Consider the following 22,641-nt stretch of genomic DNA (forward strand, 5'->3'; position numbering starts at 1 on the left):
GGAGTGTAGTGCATACACAGCCCAAGAAACCTCATTTAATAAGGAATCTGGGCATCATTCTCCTGTAGCTGGCTGGTGGACGGCCATTTCCCCACAGACAGACGCGCTTTTGGTCCTTTGTGGAGTTGAACGCACACGTGTCTCCTGACTATTGGTACCAAGATGTTGGGTTCAGACTGCAGTTTGATGTCTGGTAATAACATTTATGCTGTTACCAAAACAGAGTAAAGTGTCTCTTTTTCTATGTCTACTTGAAAACTTAGTGTACCAGGTAAAAGTTCCAATACAAAGGTTTATTGCCATAAATATTGTTTGTATATTAAAGATGTCCCATGTAGCTGGGGAAAAAAAAAACCCTTTCCAAGTCCTCCAGAAAATAAAAGCACAGACTTGGGATTTATTCTTAATACTGACAAGAGAAGGACTGGTCCTGCTTTTATTCCCTGGGGTGTAGTCCATGTGCAATTCCCTGGCAGGGATTCTCAGGTCATACTTGTCTGTAGTGGTTCTCTATCCTGGGACACCGCGTGTCCCTCCGCTTCTTGGAGTGGTTTCATGTAGTCAGAAGATCTCATCAGTTAAGTTTTTGTTGCCGGACTATTTTTGTCAGCTTCTTTGTAATCTTTCATTAGTGATGTGAATACCTGCAATGCAGACATGAGTCAAACCAGACAAGATGGATAGCAAGGATGTAAGAAGGAAATACTGGGCCACAATGAGGAGCTGTAATATTAGGAGTTCACTAGCTGCATATACGTCGCTGTTAGCGGACCCCTTTAATGACAACACCTAAAGCCACATTAGATTTAAAAAACATGTAGATTAGAAAACTAACAATAAACAGCTCATTTACATATAAGAAAACAGAGAATCAGATCAGAAGAAATGGCACAAAAGAACCAATAATAAAATATGAAAGCTTTATTAAGATAACCATATAAAAACATAGTTCGACCACATGGCATACCACTGTCATCATCCTACTATCTGTACTTATATATGTTTTTATATGATTATCTTAAGAAAGATTTCATATTTTATTATTGGTCCTATTGTGCTATTTCTTCTGATATGATTCTCTATGTTTGGGCACTGGACCTTTTGCACTACAGTACATACTCGTGTATAAGCCGACCCGAGTATAAACCGACCCCCCTAGTTTTGCCGCAAAAAACTGGGAAAACAATGACTCGAGTATAAGCCTAGGGTGGAAAATGCAGCAGCTACCGGTAAATGTCAAAAGTAAAAATAGATACCAATAAAAGTAAAATTAATTGAGACATCAGTAGGTTAAGTGTTTTTGAATATCCATATTGAATCAGGAGCCCCATATAATGCTCCATAAAGTTTATGATGGGCCCCATTAAATTCTCCATATTAAAATATGCCCCATATAATCCTGCATAAAGGGTAATAAGGGCCTCATAAGATGCTCCATACAGACGCTTGCCCCTTATAGTGCTGCACAATCATTATGGCCCCATAAGATGCTCCATTTGCTCTGGCTGCGATAAAAAAAACAAAACAAAAAACATATACTCACCTCTCCGTCGCTCAGGACCCCGGCACTTTTACCTGCTCCTCCTTCGAGTGTGGCTCCGTCCTCAGCACTGACGTTCAGCAGAGGGCGCGCACTGACAACGTCACCGCGGCCTCTGACCTGAGCATCACAGCCAGAGGACGCTGATGACAGAGCCGCACCGGAACGAGGAGAGGTAAATATCGCGCAGCGCTGCGCTCCCCCTCCCCCTATACTCACCTGCTCCTGGCGCAGTGCAGTCCCTGCTTCTCCCGCCGCTGCATATTCTTCCTCTACTGAGCGGTCACCGTTACCGCTCATTACAGTAATGAATATGCGGCTCCACCCCTATGGGAGGTGGAGCTGCATATTCATTACTGTAATGAACGGTACCATGTGACCGCTCAGTACAGGAAGAATATGCAGGCGCTGGAAGAAGCAGGGACTGCACCGCGCCAGGAGTAGGTGAGTATAATTAGAGAGCCCCCGCTCCCCCTCCCCTGCCGACACCTGCGTATGACTCGACTATAAGCCGAGAGGGGGACTTTCAGCCCCAAAAATGGGCTGAAAATCTCGGCTTATACTTGAGTATATACGGTAATCATTTCATCCACATATATTGTCACTTGATAAATATATTTACTGTGGGTGCTCTGCCTCTATATAGGATTTGATATAAGAAAACATGGATTTCCCTGGATAAGACATCACATTGCAGATAGCGAGGTATCATTGTTTCAGCTTCCTATGACCTGCATGCCCATATAGGATTAGTGATGAGCGAACATGCTCGGATAACGCGTTATCTGAGCATGCTCGGGTGTTTTCCTGTTTGTTAGGCAATCCGCGCATGTGTTGCGGCGGTCTAACAGCCACGGTGACTCTAAACATATTATTCGAGCATGCCCAAGATACTCAGATAACACCCATCCTGGGTCCTGTTAGGGCTTGTGTCCGAATCCCCCTGCAGAACGGGATTTAGACGTATGTGCCGACTCGGCCATAGACTTTAATGGTGCAAACAGAGCCAATGTGTGTTCATTTTCAGGAGGCGGACAACCAGACGCAGTGTACTACATCCGAGTGTCCGCCTCCAGTAGGCATATGCGCCTGGGTCCAGAAGCAAGTCCCGTCATGTGCCACGAACGTGGAGAAAAGCGCAACGTGAGAGTACCCTTAGGAGGGTTGACCTTATAGGTTCCCTGTAAATCATATTGTGAACCTCCTCCTCACAAGCTGAAGCAGCTACCCAAGGGCCTCCCCACTAACCTGGGTCCACTTTTTATTACTGTTTTGCATTTGAATGGCGGCTATGCAGTTGAACAGCTTCTCTGCGGTGATGTCTTCAGGCAGTTTTGTGAGGAACTGTGCTATATGAATGAAGTCCATCTGTAAAAGGATATCTTCATACAGCCGCAAGATTCCCAGAGCGGTCCTAAACAAGAACTCCTCCCCGTCCCTGCAGAACACGTCCCACACTCGACAGGCCAGATCAAGTGGCAGAGATTTACTGTACAGGGTGAATATCCTGTAGGCAGGAGAAAAAAAAAAAGTCAAACATTTATTGAAACCACAGTACATGGACTTCGGAGAAAACCAATGATCTATAAAGTTAACTGTCTAACCACCAGAATGCAAGATGCCGAGAGGTTACACACAGATGGATTGTAGCAAGAATCTGTAACTAAACTGAATGAAACCTTCCCAACATAGTGCTAACAAGTTCTTCATAATTAGGAAATAGTTACCCAAACAAACGTATATAAATGTCCTTAATAGGGACACAGTGCAAACAATAAGAGTGTTTGGCTTAACAGATAGCTGAGCTCTTGCTGTAATATGATAATGTGATAGGACGTATCCTAACCGCTTAGATGCCGCAGTAAATAGCAACAATAGAATCTAAGGCTACTTTCACACTAGCGTTGTTTGCTGTACGTCGCAATGCGTCGTTTTGGAGAAAAAACGCATCCTGCAAATGTGCCTGCAGGATGCGTTCTTTCTCCATAGACTTGCATTAGCGACGCATTGCTACGTATGGCCACACGTCGCATCCGTCGTGCGACGGATGCGTCATGTTTTGGCGGACCGTCGGCACAAAAAAAGTTGCATGTAATGTTTTTTTGTGCATCGTGTCTGCCATTTCCGACCGCGCATGCGCGGCCAAAACTCCGCCCCCTCCTCCCCGGACCTTACAATGGGGCAGCGGATGCGTTGTAAAACTGCATCCTCTGCCCCCGTTTTTTTTTTTGCAGTTTGCATCGGTATGTCTGGCCGACGCATGGCGACGGCCCCGTACCGACGCTAGTGTGAAAGTAGCCTAAGCGGTTAAGGAAGGAGGGGGGCCAAGCTCCCGCTTTCACTCCACTACCCCCCTGCAATCCAAACATGTGCTTCTCATGGTTCCTTTGGTAACCAGAAGCCAAACAATGTCCTTAAAGTCTATCAGCTACAGAAGCCAGAGGTAAGGTTTAATAAGCATGCAATCATTACAGAATTGATCAGAGCATTAAAATGTTCAAATCCCATATGAAAAAGTTCAATAATTTTCTTTAAAAAAAAAAATGAATAAAAAAAAGCTATAGAAAAAAAAAAAGTCACCCTAAAAAATTGACAGGATAGGAGACAGCTGGGTGTTTGATCCCCACTGATCACAAACGTATCACTGTTCCTGTGGGTAGCTGTAATAGAACAATATCAGGGCCTGATACTAGCTTCTTTCCTACCACAAGAGAACTTTACAGGATACTCGTAGAGGAACGTTTCCTCCTGTAGTCACCTCTCTTCCCAATATTAGACCATATATGCCCTCCGATTGTCACACACATGACTCTTTTCTATGTTCCAAGAGAGAAGATGAGCAGTTGCATATCTAATGACCCCTGTACATTATGTAAATGTGCAGTTATGATGATCACCCCAAAAGACAATGAACGGGAGAGTCTTCTGAATGAGGGACAAAATTATGCATGAACCCAGAATGTAGGAAAATTAACAGAAAACAAATGTATAATTTCAATAGTAAAATAAGTAAAATGGGTGCACAATAGGCAATTCTGTGGAACAGTCTATATAACGGAGTGCGGCGGGCGGTCTCCCCGAAGCATACCAGTCTATCAGGTAGAGGTCTGGAGTAAGACTATACGAATTGAAGTGCAGGAAAAGCTTGGGGAGATTTTCCTCAAAGAATACTTCAAAGGCTGCAAAGTATTTCAGCATCTAGAAAGGAGAGAGATAAGAGAGAAGTGAAGTACCCAGGAGAGAGCAGACAACAAACAGTTATTAAGGCATGCAATCATATCGCTGACATAGACAGGTCTGCTCATCCTTCTACAGGTCCCCTAACACAGACTAACGGCCGCCGCATGCGCAGGTAGCCATGAGTTCAGCCCACACTCTAAATGGGGGCACTGGACATAGTGATTGCCGGGACAGATGTCGATCGGCCATGTCAGATTTCAGTCTGCCGATCTCTCTGCTGTCTGGTGATAAGCCGCCGGCAGAGAAGTCTGGCGACAAGGCTTTCACATAGAGAACACAGGAGAGGTCAGCAGAGCGAGTGCTGTTGTGTACGAGGAAGCCGGCCGAGAAGGCTGTTGGCTTTGTACAGGACATTTAAAAGGAACCGGTCACCCCGTTTTTTCAGATTGAGATAAAAATACTGTTAAATAGGGCCTGCGCTGTGCGTTACAATAGTGTATGTAGTGTACCCAGATTCCCCACCTATGCTGCGAAATACATTACCAAAGTCGCCGTTTTCTCCTGTCAATCAGGCTGGTCAGGTCAGGTGGGCGTGGTGACATCGCTGTTTTCTTCCCCAGCTTTCCATTGGTGGCGTAGTGGTGTGCGCATGTCCAAGTGACGAATCCACTGCGCGCACGTGAAGAAACAGCGCGCGATCTGCGCTATTACCCCTGTCATCGGTGGGGGCGGCAATCTTCCTGGGGCCGCGCGTGCGCAGATGGAGTGCTCTGCTGCACGGGGCTTCAGGAAAATGGCCGCCGCGATCTCCATCTGCGCACGCGCGGCATCCCGCGGCCATTTTCCTGACAGGGGTAATAGTGCAGGCCCTATTTAACAGTATTTTTATCTCAATCTGAAAAAACGGGGTGACAGGTTCCCTTTAAGTGTATATTCCTTGAAGGGTATATTCACACAGCAACATTTTTCTACAACAGTCCTATTCATCTCAATGAGAAATCCAAGCACAAAGCAACCTGTTTTAGAGGAATGGAGTCAATTTTCAGTTGCAGGAATCTCAGTTGTACATGAACGCACCCTTACGGTAGGTGCACAAGACCGTTTTTCCACCTTCTCCATTAACCCCTTCCCGACCTGTGACACAGCGTATGCGTCATGAAAGTCGGTGCCAATCCGACCTGTGACGCATATGCTGTGTCACAGAAAGATCGCGTCCCTGCAGATCGGGTGAAAGGGTTAACTCCCATTTCACCCGATCTGCAGGGACAGGGGGAGTGGTAGTTTAGCCCAGGGGGGGTGGCTTCACCCCCTCGTGGCTACGATCGCTCTGATTGGCTGTTGAAAGTGAAACTGCCAATCAGAGCGATTTGTAATATTTCACCTAAAAAAATGGTGAAATATTACAATCCAGCCATGGCCGATGCTGCAATATCATCGGCCATGGCTGGAAATACTAATGTGCCCCCACCCCACCCCACCGATCGCCCCCCCAGCCCCCCGATCTGTGGCCCGCTCCCCTCCGTCCTGTGCTCCGCTCCCCCGTCCTCCTGTCCGCTCCCCCCGTGCTCCAATCACACCCCCCCGTGCTCCAATCAAACCCCCCCGCACTCCGATCCCCCCCCGTGCTCCGATCCACCCCCCCTGCACACCGATCCACCCCCCCTGCACACCGATCCACCCGCCCGCACACCGATCACTCTCCCCCATGCTCCGATCCCTCCCCCCCGTGCCCTGATCTCCCCCCCCGTGCCCTGATCTCCCCCCCTTATACTTACCGATCCTGGCGGGGTCCGTCCGTCTTCTTCCCCGAGCGCCGCCATGTTCCAAAATGGCGGGCGCATGCGCAGTGCGCCCGCCGAATCTGCCGGCCGGCAGATTCGTTCCAATGTGAATTTTGATCACTGTGATATAATCTATCACAGTGGTCAAAATAAAAAAACAGTAAATGACCCCCCCCCATTTGTCCCCCATAGATAGGGACAATAATAAAATAAAGAATTTTTTTTTTTTTCCACTAAGGTTGGAGTTAGAACTAGGGTTAGGGTTAGGGGTAGGGTTAGGGGTAGGGTTAGGGGTAGGGTTAGGGGTAGGGTTAGGGTTAGGGTTTCGGTATGTGCACACGTATTCTGGTCCTCTGCGGATTTTTCCGCAGCGGATTTGATAAATCCGCAGTGCTAAACCGCTGCGGATTTATGGCAGATTTACCGCGGTTTTTCTGCGCATTTCACTGCGGTTTTACAACTGCGATTTTCTATTGCAGCAGTTGTAAAACCGCTGTGGAATCCGCAGAAAGAAGTGACATGCTGCGGAATGTAAACCGCTGCGTTTCCGTGCAGTTTTTCCGCAGCATGTGTACAGCGATTTTTGTTTCCCATAGGTTTACATTGAAATGTAAACTCATGGGAAACTGCTGCGGATCCGCAGCGTTTTCCGAAGCGTGTGCACATACCTTTAGAATTAGGCTATGTGCACACGGTGCGGATTTGGCTGCGGATCCGCAGCGGATTGGCCGCTGCGGATCCGCAGCAGTGTTCCATCAGGTTTACAGTACCATGTAAACCTATGGAAAACCAAATCCGCTGTGCCCATGGTGCGGAAAATACCTCACGGAAACGCTGCGTTGTATTTTCCGCAGCATGTCAATTCTTTGTGCGGATTCCGCAGCGTTTTACACCTATTCCTCAATAGGAATCCGCAGGTGAAATCCGCAGTAAATCCGCAGGTAAAACGCAGTGCCTTTTACCCGCGGATTTTTCAAAAATGGTGCGGAAAAATCTCACACGAATCCGCAACGTGGGTACATAGCCTTAGGGTTAGGGTTGGGTTGGAATTAGGGTTGTGGTTAGGGTTAGGGGTGTGTTGGGGTTAGGGTTGTGGTTAGGGGTGTGTTGCGGTTAGGGTTGTGGTTAGGGTTACGGCTACAGTTGGGATAAGGGTTAGGGGTGTGTTGGCGTTAGAATTGAGGGGTTTCCACTGTTTAGGCACATCAGGGGGTCTCCAAACGCAACATGGCGCCACCATTGATTCCAGCCAATCTTTTATTCAAAAAGTCAAATGGTGCTCCTTCCCTTCCGAGCCCCGACGTGTGCCCAAACAGTGGTTTACCCCCACATATGGGGTATCAGTGTACTCAGGACAAACTGGGCAACAATTACTGGGGTCCAATTTCTCCTGTTACCCTTGAGAAAATAAAAAATTGCTTGCTAAAACATCATTTTTGAGGAAAGAAAAATGATTTTTTATTTTCACGGCTCTGCGTTGTAAACGTCTGTGAAGCACTTGGGGGTTCAAAGTGCTCACCACATATCTAGATAAGTTCCTTGGGGGGTCTAGTTTCCAAAATGGGGTCACTTGTGGGGGGTTTCTACTGTTTAGGCACACCAGGGGCTCTGCAAACGCAACGTGACGCCCGCAGACCATTCCATCAAAGTCTGCATTTCAAAACGTCACTACTTGACTTCCGAGCCCCGACATGTGCCCAAACAGTGGTTTACCCCCACATATGGGGTATCAGCGTACTCAGGACAAACTGGGCAACAATTACTGGGGTCCAATTTCTCCTGTTACCCTTGAGAAAATAAAAAATTGCTTGCTAAAACATCATTTTTGAGGAAAGAAAAATGATTTTTTATTTTCACGGCTCTGCGTTGTAAACGTCTGTGAAGCACTTGGGGGTTCAAAGTGCTCACCACATATCTAGATAAGTTCCTTGGGGGGTCTAGTTTCCAAAATGGGGTCACTTGTGGGGGGTTTCTACTGTTTAGGCACACCAGGGGCTCTGCAAACGCAACGTGACGCCCGCAGACCATTCCATCAAAGTCTGCATTTCAAAAGTCACTACTTCCCTTCTGAGCCCCGACGTGTGCCCAAACAGTGGTTTACCCCCACATATGGGGTATCAGCGTACTCAGGAGAAACTGGACAACAACTTTTGGGGTCCAATTTCTCCTGTAACCCTTGGGAAAATAAAAAATTCTGGGCTAAAAAATTATTTTTGAGGAAAGAAAACGTATTTATTATTTTCACTGCTCTGTGTTATAAACTTCTGTGAAGCACTTGGGGGTTCAAAGTGCTCACCTCACATCTAGATAAGTTCCTTTCGGGGTCTAGTTTCTAAAATGGGGTCACTTGTGGGGGGTTTCTACTGTTTAGCCACATCAGGGGCTCTGCAAACGCAACGTAACGCCCGCAGAGCATTCCATCAAAGTCTGCATTTCAAAATGTCACTACTTGACTTCCGAGCCCCGACATGTGCCCAAACTGTGGTTTACCCCCACATATGGGGTATCAGCGTACTCAGGAGAAACTGTACAACAACTTTTGGGGTCAAATTTCTCCTGTTACCCTTGGGAAAATAATAAATTGCAGGCTAAAAAATCATTTTAGAGAAAATAAAATTTTTATTTTATTTTCATGGCTCTGCGTTATAAACTTCTGTGAAGCACTTGGAAGTTCAAAGTCCTCACCACACATCTAGATTAGTTCCTTTGGGGGTCTAGTTTCCAAAATGGGGTCATATGTGGGGGATCTCCAATGTTTAGGCACACAGGGGCTCTCCAAACGTGACATGGTGTCCGCTAATGATTGGAGCTAATTTTCCATTTAAAAAGCCAATTGGCGTGCCTTCCCTTCCGAGCACTGCCGTGCGCCCAAACAGGGGTTTACCCCCACATATCAGCGTACTCAGGACAAACTGGACAACAACATTTGCGGTCCAATTTCTCCTATTACCCTTGGCAAAATAGGAAATTCCAGGCTAAAAAATCATTTTTGAGGAAAGAAAAATTATTTTTTATTTTCATGGCTCTGCATTATAAACTTCTGTGAAGCACCTGGGGGTTTAAAGTGCTCAATATGCATCTAGATAAGTTCCTTGGGGGGTCTAGTTTCCAAAATGGGGTCACTTGTGGGGGAGCTCCAATGCATAGGCACACAGGGGCTCTCCAAACGCGACATGGTGTCCGCTAACAATTGGAGCTAATTTTCCATTCAAAAAGTCAAATGGCGCGCCTTCCCTTCCGAGCCCTGCCGTGTGCCCAAACAGTGGTTTACCCCCACATATGAGGTATCGGCGTACTCGGGAGAAATTGCCCAACAAATTTTAGGATTCATTTTATCCTATTGCCCATGTGAAAATGAAAAACTGAGGCGAAAAGAATTTTTTTGTGAAAAAAAAAAGTACTTTTTCATTTTTACAGATCAATTTGTGAAGCACCTGAGGGTTTAAAGTGCTCAATAGGCATCTAGATAAGTTCCTTGGGGGGTCTAGTTTCCAAAATGGGGTCATTTGTGGGGGAGCTCCAATGTTTAGGCACACGGGGGCTCTCCAAACACGACATGGTGTCCGCTAACGATGGAGATAATTTTTCATTCAAAAAGTCAAATGGCGCTCCTTCCCTTCCGAACCTTACCATGTGCCCAAACAGTGGTTTACCCCCACATGTGAGGTATCGGTGTACTCATGAGAAATTGCCCAACAAATTTTAGGATCCATTTTATCCTGTTGCCCATGTGAAAATGAAAAAAATTGAGGCTAAAAGAATTTTTTTGTGAAAAAAAAGTACTTTTTCATTTTTACGGATCAATTTGTGAAGCCCCCGGGGGTTCAAAGTTCTCACTATGCATCTAGATAAGTTCCTTGGGGCGTCTAGTTTCCAAAATGGGGTCACGTGTGGGGGAGCTCCAATATTTAGGCACACGGGGGCTCTCCAAACGTGACATGGTGTCCGCTAAAGAGTGGAGCCAATTTTTCATTCAAAAAGTCAAATGGCGCTCCTTCCCTTCCAAGCCCTGCCGTGCGCCCAAACAGTGGTTTACCCCCACATATGAGGTATCAGCGTACTCAGGACAAATTGGACAACAACTTTCGTGGTTCAGTTTCTCCTTGTACCATTGGGAAAATAAAAAAAATGTTGCTAAAAGATAATTTTTGTGACTAAAAAGTTAAATGTTCATTTTTTCCTTCCATGTTGCTTCTGCTGCTGTGAAGCACCTGAAGGGTTAAAAAACTTCTTGAATGTGGTTTTGAGCACCTTGAGGGGTGCATTTTTTAGAATGGTGTCACTTTTGGGTATTTTCAGCCATATAGACCCCTCAAACTGACTTCAAATGTGAGGTGGTCCCTAAAAAAAATGGTTTTGTAAATTTCGTTGTAAAAATGAGAAATCGCTGGTCAAATTTTAACTCTTATAACTTCCTAGCAAAAAAAAATTTTGTTTCCAAAATTGTGCTGGTGTAAAGTAGACATGTGGGAAATGTTATTTATTAACTATTTTGTGTCACATAACTCTCTGGTTTAACAGAATAAAAATTCAAAATGTGAAAATTGCGAAATTTTCAAAATTTTCGCCAAATTTCCGTTTTTATCACAAATAAACGCAGAATTTATTGACCTAAATTTACCACTAACATGAAGCCCAATATGTCACGAAAAAACAATCTCAGAACCGCTAGGATCCGTTGAAGCGTTCCTGAGTTATTACCTCATAAAGGGACACTGGTCAGAATTGCAAAAAACGGCCAGGTCATTAAGGTCAAAATAGGCTGGGTCATGAAGGGGTTAAGACAGTCTGATGTTTTCCATGGACCCATAGACTTGCATTGCCAATTTTAAGCAGACACTCAAAATCCGACACACAGCCCCATAGAATAAGATGGGTACGAGCACCGTCAAAATCACGGCTAGCACTCGTCTGAAATAAACGGTCATGTGCACCTGCCCTCATGCGTCAGACAGGACTGCACTACTTTACTATACATTATTAACAATACACATGCAATATAGAATACATCATTAACAGCATGAAAATCGCTTACAAATCGTTGGTTATAGTTTCAATCAATGTATAGTAAAAAAAATCCTACTACAAAAACTAGGTGTAGTCCTTGAGTTAGGCTTCATTTGGCTAATATTTATGGCCAATGGGCACAATGAGCAGCACACTGACCAACGTACGTCAGTTCTCTACACCATATGAACAGAACGATGATCAGCGTGTAAAAAATCTGTCATTGGAGCTAAAAAAAAATTCATAGGACCTGTTCCAGCAATCGTGTCCATAATCTGGACAAGACCCCTGAGGACCACCTCTCACTTGATGGCATCTGCAGCTCTCATGTTGTTTAGCGGCTTGGTGAAGTCACGTGGAAGTCACGTCACAAAGACCTAATGCAAAACGATTGGATCATAGGAGAATCAAAAGAAAAAAAAAAAAAAGGAAGAAGAGCCACAAATGACAGAAGGCGGGAGGTGGACCTCAGGGCCCCCTCCCTGACGTGGCTGCTGGTTGGGGTCCTCCAAATCAATTTGACCCGACTTTACTGGATATGACTGTCCTGTGAATGTCAACGTTCATTTGACGGAAGCCTTAGGATAAGGACACACGGAGCCGCAGTCACACGTTGTGGAAAACTAGCAGAGAGATTTTGTGGGTAGTCAGCACCATTTCCTTTAAAACCACAACAGCATTAACATCAAGTAATACTTATAAGTAAACAAGACCGCGTAATAATCATTAAGGGCTGTGTGGTTTGGTGATAGAAGTGCTATTCGACTGCAAAATCAAGCAGTCATTAGTTAGGCTACTTTCACACTAGCGTTTTTTTTAAATCCGTCACAATGCGTCGTTTTGCAGAAAAAACGCATCCTGCAAAAGTGCTTGCAGGATGCGTTTTTTCCCCATAGACTTCTATTGACGACGCATTTGCGACGGATTGGCACACTTCGCATCCGTCTTGCTTTGGCGGACCGTCGGGAGAAAAAAACCCTACATGTAACGTTTTTTTCTCCCGACGGACCGCTTTTTCCGACCGCGCATGCACGGCCGGAACTCCGCCCCCACCTCCCCGCACCTTACAATGGGGCAGCGGATGCGCCGGAAAAATGCATCCGCTGCCTCCATTGTGCAATGCAGCAAACGCTAGCGTCGGAATCTCTCCCCGACGCATTGCGACGGGGAGATTCCGACGCTAGTGTGAAAGGAGCCTAACCTGAAAAGATTGGCCACTGATGCAAGTGGTTTGTCCGCAGGAAGTTCATGCTTCGTGTGACTTTACCCTACATAAAATATCACGTACTGGAGGCGAAGACCCGTGTCTCTCCCTAAAATACAAACTACTGAACAAAACAGGACCCAGGGTGTCCCGAGAGGTTGCTGGACTATACTTTATATATAGCACTTGTTAACAGGCAGTCCCGATGATGCTGCAGTGTATAATTCCCTGTCCACAACAAGACTACATGGAAAGACGGGCTCCAGAACAGACCCAAGAGTTTGAGAACTTGCGGCCCGGATTACCATTTATAGGGAGTGGGATTGTAAATCATTAGAGTTGTGTGAACAAAGGTAAGGTGTCCTTACTATAATGAAATCCAGGTGGTTAAAACACAAAAAAAAATATACAGAGACGAATAAAAAGAGTGTAATGTGATTTCTAGGTCTGCATCTCGGATATATTACGGATAAAGGTATCATCACTATTCAGAATAAAAACTGAGAGCAATTAGAGAAAATATTCTCCTCTGCATCGCAGAAGGCATTGTGTCCCAGTAAAAAGGCTCTTTTATCAACGGTGCCAACTCAGGAAGCCAAGAAGTCCGCGATGAAGAGTGGCTCTGTGAGTCTGCATCACGTGACGGGGGTGCTGCTATGGCGTACCATGCTGTGATCGACCCGGAAGAAGGCCAGCTGGCATGGCTTATTGAGGAGATTTGCAAAGGCTATGAATGCATCAGCTTCTTCCAAGTTAAGAATGAGCACTGCTGCGATGAAGGACATGCCCTGGACCTGCGCGGAGAAGAAGAAAGGAGCAGAAGTGGTTCATTAATATACAATTATATCATCCCAGCCCAAGCTTACAGCTGTAGAGCGATGGATAGAAATGATGGGTGTACACTGTAAACAGGATGCACGTGTTTCGGCTGCACACAGGATGCTGATTATTAAAACCCCGAATAATTGGGAACCAATATTCAGCAATGATGTCCAGCAATAAGATAGTAATAAAGTAATAACTATTTGTATTCAGCCAGAGAACCCGTTGAAGCCCCGGATAGGTGCGAAACGGCCGTCGTTCAGCCCTCACATTACCTCGGTAATACACCCCCGTGCCGTGAAGTCGATGTATCAATAAAGTAACCTGCACAGAAGATTGGTGAGTGCTGCCATATTCCTTCCTGCTTATATGCACGTCCGCTTGCTTTCTTGGCTACAGCACCCGATATCCAGCAGACCAGCATAGGTTCACCTATTGGACCGTTCACTGTGTGTTTTACATTGGTGGTGCGGATCGCTGTCCTCTTTGTTTTTTTAGAACTCCGTTCCACATTCTTGGGTAGAGAATCGGTCAGGACTATTCACCCCACAAAGCAGCCATTACTGATTTATAGGGCAGGGGATAGCATTTTTACACATGTCCCCATACACACTTTCTGGTCCAGACGAGCCACACTGTTCCTGGCTTGTCTCCTATCCCCCTGGCCCGGATACATTGTCACATGTCAGCTCTGGTGTATGCGCAGAACAAGCGGAGGCCAGTACACCTCGCGTCACCGCGCATGTGCCGGACGCTGACGGAGCGGCCAGGAGGACAGTGATATACAAGGGCTAATATTTCTGTAAGCACTACATTTTGTCTAGCATTAACAAGTCTTGTAGTCTTATTTTAAGTTTATTAATTTCTTAAGCTCTAATAATTGGTATATCATCTTCCCATCTCATATTTTAGGAAACTGGGTGTGTTATGGGTAGCTAAAGAGATTGTTCACGACTTTTTCCATTGATGACCTATCCTCAATGTCTGATCTGTCTGGGTCCAACACCTGGCACCCTCCGATCACCATGTAGGCCAGAAATACTCACTTGCAGAGCTGCGCCACCTACTGACAGTGGCAGGGTACTACACATCCGCCTCCTATTGATTTGAATAGAAGGTGCATGTGTTGTGCGAAAAAAATGCAGCAGTGCAAGAATATGGTCACAAATAGAAGAGTAAACTATTCTTTATTTTTATCGACTAACAAAATGCAAAGTGAATGAACAAAAGAAAAGAGAAATCTAAATACAAATATTTGACATCTTTTTATCTTTAAAAACAACATCAAAGCCTCACTTTCTCCTAGCTACACTTGCACAAACAACCCTAATCTCAATATCAAGTCTGTCTGGGATTACATGAAGAAACAGAAGGATTTTGGGTGAAAAATCGATACTTTGCTGCAGTTTTGAAGCTAAATGGCGGCCCCCCCCCCAATGTTGATTTGATGTAGATTTCTCTTTGGTTCATTTACTTCATATTTTATCAATTAATGATGTGCAAATTATTAATGCTTCTATTTGTAAAAGCATGTTTACTTTGCAACATTTTTCTCTGCAACTGCCTAAAACTTTTGCACAGCCCTGTACATATCCAGAATCTCTGCTGCGCTTTATTGTAGCAGGGCATTTACAGGGTAGCCTGGGGACGATGCTTCCTTACAGATCAGGGCCTGATCCTACAAGTATATTTCAGACTCTGCATTCTCTCCCTTACTTTGTTATTTTTAATAGAAGACGGTAAGCAGGAAAATGGAAAAATACAGGCCGGAAATTCATCGCACACATTTAATGTCCTGGAATGGTTATAATAGCCATTTTAAAGTAATTACGGTAACAGTGTTTCTAACTAAAAAAAAAAAAAAATACAGTTTTTATCTTTTTTTTTGTGTTCCCCTTGCTGCCGCTACCTGCTAGACACAGAAGATTAGTCTCCTCCCCCCTCTGGCAGCTGACAACAGAATCCCTTCTTACTTTGCCAAGGAGGAGTCATCCAGCTTCACTGCCATATTACCGCTCTACTCTTTTCTTGACATAGGGGCGGCAGGTTAGTTATTTTTTGGCTGTAAACCTGGGGTCACCGGAGAACTAGCTGCGAGGGAAGTAATCGAGCATGCGCGTCTACCAGCACATGGCGTACCAAGCAGATGTTCACATTGCTGCACACTTTGGACACCAAGTGGTGCCATGCTATGTGAGTAAATGTCATAACTCTTCCCTGGAACTTATTCGTTTTTACAACATGTAAATGGAAAACTTTGTTAGCTTTTATAAATTATACAAGGCCTTTCATATCTAATGGTGAAGAGGTCACTTAAAGGGAGAGTCTGCAATTTTTTGCTGAAACTCCTCCACTCCTTTTCATAGGCGGTGTCTAGTATTGTAATTCTGCCAAATAACTCCCTTTTTTAACTAATTTTAACAACCTTTTTAACCTTACTCACAAAAAACACGTGAAAAAACTTTAAACAAAACTCTGAAATAGTTTATACTATATAGGCTGCACACGTCCATCTTCAGCAGCCCGAACTAAGTAAATGGAGCACGTGGCTTACTAAGCCACGGAGCATGCCCGGCCGCCACTTTATTCAGAGGCCCACCGCTATGAAGTTATCCTCTATACTACCAATAAGAAGTTAAGTCAACTCCTTTAAGGGGTTAACTTATTTTCTAAATATCAGAGATAAATAGCGGCAGAAGAGAGGCATATAAAAGCCAAAACTAATGCTGCCAGGATAACACCTTGCATGTTTTATACGTAGGCTCAGCCCAAGAGTAGAAAATTCAACATACGTAGCCAACGTCTGGTCTGTAACACGTGTAGGCCCCCAGCACACTGTGCAGCAAGTCATGGTACGGTCCCCCCTGAAAACCACAAGAAAATTTGGTTAACATGTCATTTTAATTTTCTTTAATACAGAGGCAAAAAAAAAAAGCGCCTAGTTTCATATCAAAACTAAAATGTGAAAATAAACACAAAACGGTGTTTACATGTAAATCAAAGGCCATTGTAAAGATGGAGCAGAGAGCAGTGAGACTTCCGCACAGGATGGGTGTGTGTTCATCAGCAGGAATACGGACGACCAGCCTCTGGAGCACACAGATAACCTTTAGAGACCTGATGTCTGCCAGTGACAATGGCCAGGAAGACTGATAAATAGAAAACGGAGTGGTGCTCGCCTCCATAACCTGCACTGGTCCCAGCGGCGGACATGTAATGGACTGTCCTACACAAAGCAGGGACTGGGAGATTGTGTGCAAGCCTCACTGGGATGTGTTTACACAACATTTTGGTTTCCTGCGCCCAATTCCACAAGTAATTCACAACCCAGGCGATTCCACAGCCTCATTCTAAATTTTCCACAAGGAATTTGGTGCCACTGTGAGGAGTAAGTCTGTGCTGAAAAAGGTGGCTCCTCCATTTTTCCCATGGAGATGGCACGGAATAAGCGAGGATCTGCTAATCACTGAGCAGTTCTGCACCAGTGTAAGGCTGGTTTCACATTTGCGTTTAAAAACGCAGCGTTTTAAACGCAAACGCATGTGGTGAAAAAAACGCATGTAAACGCAGTAAAACGCAGCGTTTTTTAGACGCATGCGTTTTTGCATGTTTTATTACAAGCGCGGCGTTTTGATGCGTTTACATGCGTTTTTTCATGTGTTTGCGTTTTTTAAACGCATGATGAGAAGTGTGTGATAGCTGCCAATCATCAAAATGAAAAAAAAAAAAACACTATAAACAGAAATTGCTAGGGTTAGGGTTTGGATCCCTAGTAACCCTAGGGATCCTAACCCTTACCCTAACCCTAAGGGATCTTAACCCTAACCCTACCCCTAACCCTACCCCTAAGGGATCCTAACCCTATCCCTAACCTTACCCCTATCCCTTAGAGTTAGGATCCCAAGGGTTAGGGGTAGGGTTAGGATACCTTTATCAATGTTATGGTGTGGGGTGGCATATCAGTGTGTTTTCTTTTTCTTTTTTTTTCTTATAAAAACACATGCGTTTTTAATGCAACCAAACGAATGTGCTTAAAAACGCATGCGTTTACATAGACAGCAATACGTTTTTTTGCCGCAAAAAAAACGCATGCGTTTTTTTGCGGCAAAAAAAAGCCGCTAAAAATTACTACATGTTGCATTTCTGCAACACTACGCATGCATACAAAAGACGCATGCGGCGGCAAAACGCATGAAAAAAAATGCATGCGTTTTTAATGTTAAGTATAGGAAAAAAAACGCATGCTTTTTTTGCGCTAAAACGCAGCGGCAAAAAACGCAAATGTGAAACCAGCCTAACATGCTAATCTGTGGCATGAATTTGGGAATCCGCTGGGATTTCGGCCACTGACAATACTGCTGTGTAAACATGCCCATAATTACAAGGCCTAACAATAATGTCTGGGAAAGTGGACCGAGACAGGAGGACAAAGCTTCACTTTTCCCCATGGTCCCCTTCAAACACTGTGGACTGAATGTACAGTACACTGTGGACCTAGGAGCCAATGTGACGTCTGCAGTCAATCACTGGCCTCAGTGTTGTAGGGCCCAAGACCGCTGAGGACAGTGATTGACTGCAGACATCATGCGACTTACAGCTGCCTCCAATGTAAAGGTGGAGGAGAAGGGCTGGAGCAGAGGGCGAGGAAGCATTATTTGTTTTAGCAGTCACATAACTTGGCAGCCACTTTAAATAAAGAAAAAAAAAAAAGGAGAAACTTTTACCTTCTGGAAAATATACAGTGACGGGAATGTTCGGGATATGTCTAGCTTAATTAGCTCTAGACTGGCTTCTCTGTCAGCGACTGACACTCCGGCGTCTAGATGAAACATGGAAAGACATTGGCAATAGAAACCCATCAGACACTTCAATGAGTCTAAATAAGCGATGAGTGCAGATTATTAAATGCTGAATAAAGCAATAGCTACAACATCTCATACATCAGTGGCTGTATCACTAGATGCATCTTCTTTAATGCTGGATAAATCAATAGCTCCAAAGACACAACTAATTAATTCCAAGGGTAAGAGACTTGAGCGGCGCAGTCAGAGCAGATATTGATAGCTATATAGTCAGAATAAAAATGAACAGAAACACATGCCAACGGTAATTGTAATTTCTCACTTCCATGGTCACAGTTCACTGGCATCTTAATGAATAATCCCATTTACGAAGCACAATACTACACAGTAGGCTAATGGTTTGCTTCCAAAAAGCTTAAAGGGATTCTCTGGGAATAGAAAAACAAGCCCAAAAACAAAGAAACAATAAGGAAATGCCGTTAAAATTCCAAGATGTGTTTATTTAGTGGTACTGAGGTAAGAAGAGGCTGCTCACACTGTTGACCACCTGATCGAATACTAGAGATACTAAAGGTACGGAGGTAAGAAGAGGCCGCTCACACTGCTGACCACCTGATCGAATACTAGAGATACTAAAGGTACTCAGGTAAGAAGAGGCCGCTCACACTGCTGACCACCTGATCGAATACTAGAGATACTAAAGGTACTCAGGTAAGAAGAGGCCGCTCACACTGCTGACCACCTGATCAAATACTAGAGATACTAAAGGTACTCAGGTAAGAAGAGGCCGCTCACACTGCTGACCACCTGATCGAATACTAGAGATACTAAAGGTACGGAGGTAAGAAGAGGCCGCTCACACTGCTGACCACCTGATCGAATACTAGAGATACTAAAGGTACGGAGGTAAGAAGAGGCCGCTCACACTACTGTCCACCTGATCGAATACTAGAGATACTAAAGGTACGGAGGTAAGAAGAGGCCGCTCACACTGCTGACCACCTGATCGAATACTAGAGATACTAAAGGTACGGAGGTAAGAAGAGGCCGCTCACACTACTGTCCACCCTGTCTATCTGATCTAATACTAGAGATACCAGGGGTACTGAGGTAAGAAGAGGCTGCTCACACTGCTGACCACCTGATCGAATACTAGAGATACAAAAAGGTACTGAGGTAAAAAGAGGCCGTTCACACTGCTGTCCACCCTGTCTATCTGATTTAATACTAGAGATACCAGGGGTACTGAGGTAAGAAGAGGCCGCTCACACTGCTGACAACCTGATCGAATACTAGAGATACTAAAGGTACTGAGGTAAGAAGAGGCCGCTCACACTGCTGTCCACCCTTTCTATCTGACCTAATACTAGAGATACCAGGGGTACTGAGGTAAGAAGAGGCTGCTCACACTGCTGACCACCTGATCGAATACTAGAGATACTAAAGGTACTGAGGTAAGAAGAGGCCGCTCACACTGCTGTCCACCCTGTCAATCTGATCTAATACTAGAGATACCAGGGGTACCTTCCTCAAAGGTAAGAAGAGGCTGCTCACACTGCTGTCCACCCTGTCTATGTCATCTAATATTGGAGACACCAAGGGTACGGAGAAAATAAACTGTGCACATTGCTGTCCACCCTATCCAGTCTAATAGGATATACCACGAGTGCTGTGGTAAAATAAGAAGCTGCTCACACTGCTGTCCATCTGATCTAATACTGGAGATACCAGGAGTGCTGAGGTAGGAAAGGTAAGAAGAGGTTGCTCACACTGCTGTCCACCCTGTCCATCAGATCTAACACTGGACCCGTGGAAGCGTATCTGGGTATCTGGACCCGTGGAAGCGTGAATAATGCGAAACGGCCGTTGTCCTGTTTCTCTTTTCTGCATAATCTGCACTTGTCCTTGCCCGCACAACCTTGTCCATGCAATTCTTTGTAAAATAAAGGACTAAGGATTTTTTTTTACTAACATTTCGAGTGTTGCTGCTATTTTTCTTCGTTTTGGGATACCGTTAAAAGTACATTTACCTTCAGATTCATTTTCGGAGGTTGTCTCACTTAAGCTTTTCCAACGCTCCTTAGCTCTAGAGAGGAAGATGTCATACAGCTCTGAAAATGTAAGATAGAAATGAGAATAAAAGAAGAATAGTGCCTGAGAAGAAACACACTGGATCATTAACACTGGATATGCTCACCGGGGGTGATATTAAGCTCATTCCCTACAGCCAGGCTCCACACCTTGCCACGTACGCTGGGTGGTAAGCCTTGCCACCAAAGGTCTCGAACTTTCCTTGAATTTCTCCTGGAGAAAAGGAGGGAATAAAATATACACTCACTAAACTAGATTTTAGATTTCCACCACAGATGTGGATCCACAAATTCCTGAATAAGCAAAAAACTTCTTCCTCAAAGTGTTTCAGGCACAGACTCCAAATACAAAATTTATAGCAACAGACTTTTCCTTCCAAAATGAAATCATTCTCACCATATGCTGGTATGACAAATCAGAACAAGGATACATTCATTAATGAAAAACCATCTCAAGCACATTTGTCCCCAGTTACTATTGTGGAGCATGTAGAAGGTGACTTCATTCTGAAAGGTGCAATAGATACTAAATAATACTATGTGATGGCATCTACACATGCATAGCAGACCTGTCTAGAGACTTGTTTGGTGCAAACCATGCCAAGTAAGACTACTTACCTAAGGTTACGGGTGGATGATGTTAGTGCCAAGCCCATCTAACTGTGTCGCAAACTTACTTTTACCTTCATAAATAGATGATCTCCGATACACACACATTGAAGTCCCTAGTTATTGGTTTTTGTCTCGGATTTGATAACCTATCAGAAAAGGAGCCCTTGGGACCTGATCGTTGCACCCTCAGCAAACAGCAGAATATGCAGGGCAAAGCAACGGCTAGCCAATAGTATTAAGAAGCGGCCATTGAGATGAATGGCAGACCTTGTACTATATGGACAGAGCAAGTCCGACCGAACAGTCTTAATTCTGACTAATAGGGGGGCATGTGAACAACGGTGGTCTTCATGAGACAAACTTAAGAACGGTTACCGTTATTTGTAAACCATTCTCTGGGAACTAGTTTTTGGAGTAGCTAAGATTTTATCATACGATTGATTGTCCAGGGCCGGTATCTGAATTTTAAAGCTGCTGCAGTCAGATGAATATTGGTCTAAAAAAGACAAGGATGAGCCAAATGCACCGGAGCAGGAGCTGAAAATCCGGATGATTATATATTCTGACAAGACAACGTGTTCTAAATGGTCCCAGGGTGCAACCTAAAATAAAAACCTCTATATTTACCTTCCCAGATCTTCTGTACCCCCCACTGACGTAAACATTGTCACGCGAGAGACTGATTGGCTGCAGCCTTCCCAGTTTTCTTAGTGAAAGAAGAGTGTTTCTTGAAGGCTGCCTCTGATCAGTGGCCGGTGATGTATCGGGGGACCGATGGAAGACATTGCGACAAGATCGGAGAAATGGCGTAGGTCTCAGAGAGGGCTCGTTTGTGTCTCTTAGTGACTTTATATTACATCCTGGGGTTATTAACGAGGGGCGGCAGAGTCAGTAGTGTTTAACCCTTTTAAATCTCAGACATGTGCTGAAAATGGCAAAAGATGCTTCTACTGCACCCGCACCCTGCCGCCAGGGCAAGACGGGATCCTTTTCTGAAGAAATATGGAGATCCCAGGAGTAGGACCGGCGTCTACCAGACATCTACAACCCCTTTAGTATGTCTAGCCACCAGGTCTGACTGTGCCATGGTGCCACTGGTTCCCTTTTTGTTCAGGATTGCTCAGATAAAGATAAAATGAGGAGCCATCTCTATGAAAGGGGCATGTGTGTTCCCAAAGAGACCTGGCTGTAAAATATGTGTCCTCTATTGACAGAGCACGGAATCTTTCTTCTAGAACAGGTCACGGTTTCCTACTTCATGAAAAAACAATGACTGAAAGGTGGAACGAAAATCATAAAAATCAGCCAAAAAGTGATCATCAATGTGAGAAGCAGCTTGTTAGCAGAGAATGTGAGGTGGCCATTAGTGCTGCCGCGATGCCATCTGACCATGTACATCGTGTATGCCAGGTCAGATGCCCGGCGTAATACCGTGACTGGAGAACACTTACACAGCGTCCCAGTTTGGCAAGATTTCAGAATTCCACACAACCATGGCGCTCGCAATATTTTCCTCTTGCTTGAATCTTTCCTTCATCATCTTTTTTCTTCTTTGTGCCTCTTTAACCTCTACAGAAAAAAAACAAAACACGTTATATGACTC

The 22,641-nt window shown here is 44.7% G+C and overlaps 1 protein-coding gene across 2 annotated transcripts in view; it reads right to left on the reverse strand.

Moving 5' to 3' along the window:
* Positions 1 to 272: 272 nt before the first annotated feature.
* Positions 273 to 22,641, reverse strand: part of TBC1D12 (TBC1 domain family member 12) — a 130,863-nt gene continuing 108,494 nt past the window's right edge. For both annotated transcript variants that reach the window (XM_069753458.1, XM_069753457.1), the window contains 9 exons: positions 22,490 to 22,607; positions 20,534 to 20,640; positions 20,367 to 20,447; positions 18,259 to 18,353; positions 16,327 to 16,398; positions 13,378 to 13,506; positions 4,629 to 4,738; positions 2,789 to 3,047; positions 273 to 644 (listed from right to left, as the gene is read on the reverse strand). In XM_069753458.1, coding sequence (XP_069609559.1) covers positions 579 to 644; positions 2,789 to 3,047; positions 4,629 to 4,738; positions 13,378 to 13,506; positions 16,327 to 16,398; positions 18,259 to 18,353; positions 20,367 to 20,447; positions 20,534 to 20,640; positions 22,490 to 22,607 — 1,037 coding nt within the window. In that variant the 3' untranslated portion in view covers positions 273 to 578. The remainder of the gene's footprint in view (positions 645 to 2,788; positions 3,048 to 4,628; positions 4,739 to 13,377; positions 13,507 to 16,326; positions 16,399 to 18,258; positions 18,354 to 20,366; positions 20,448 to 20,533; positions 20,641 to 22,489; positions 22,608 to 22,641) is intronic.

Source organism: Ranitomeya imitator, chromosome 2 (genome assembly GCF_032444005.1).
Source record: "Ranitomeya imitator isolate aRanImi1 chromosome 2, aRanImi1.pri, whole genome shotgun sequence".
NCBI classification, from domain to species: domain Eukaryota; kingdom Metazoa; phylum Chordata; class Amphibia; order Anura; family Dendrobatidae; genus Ranitomeya; species Ranitomeya imitator.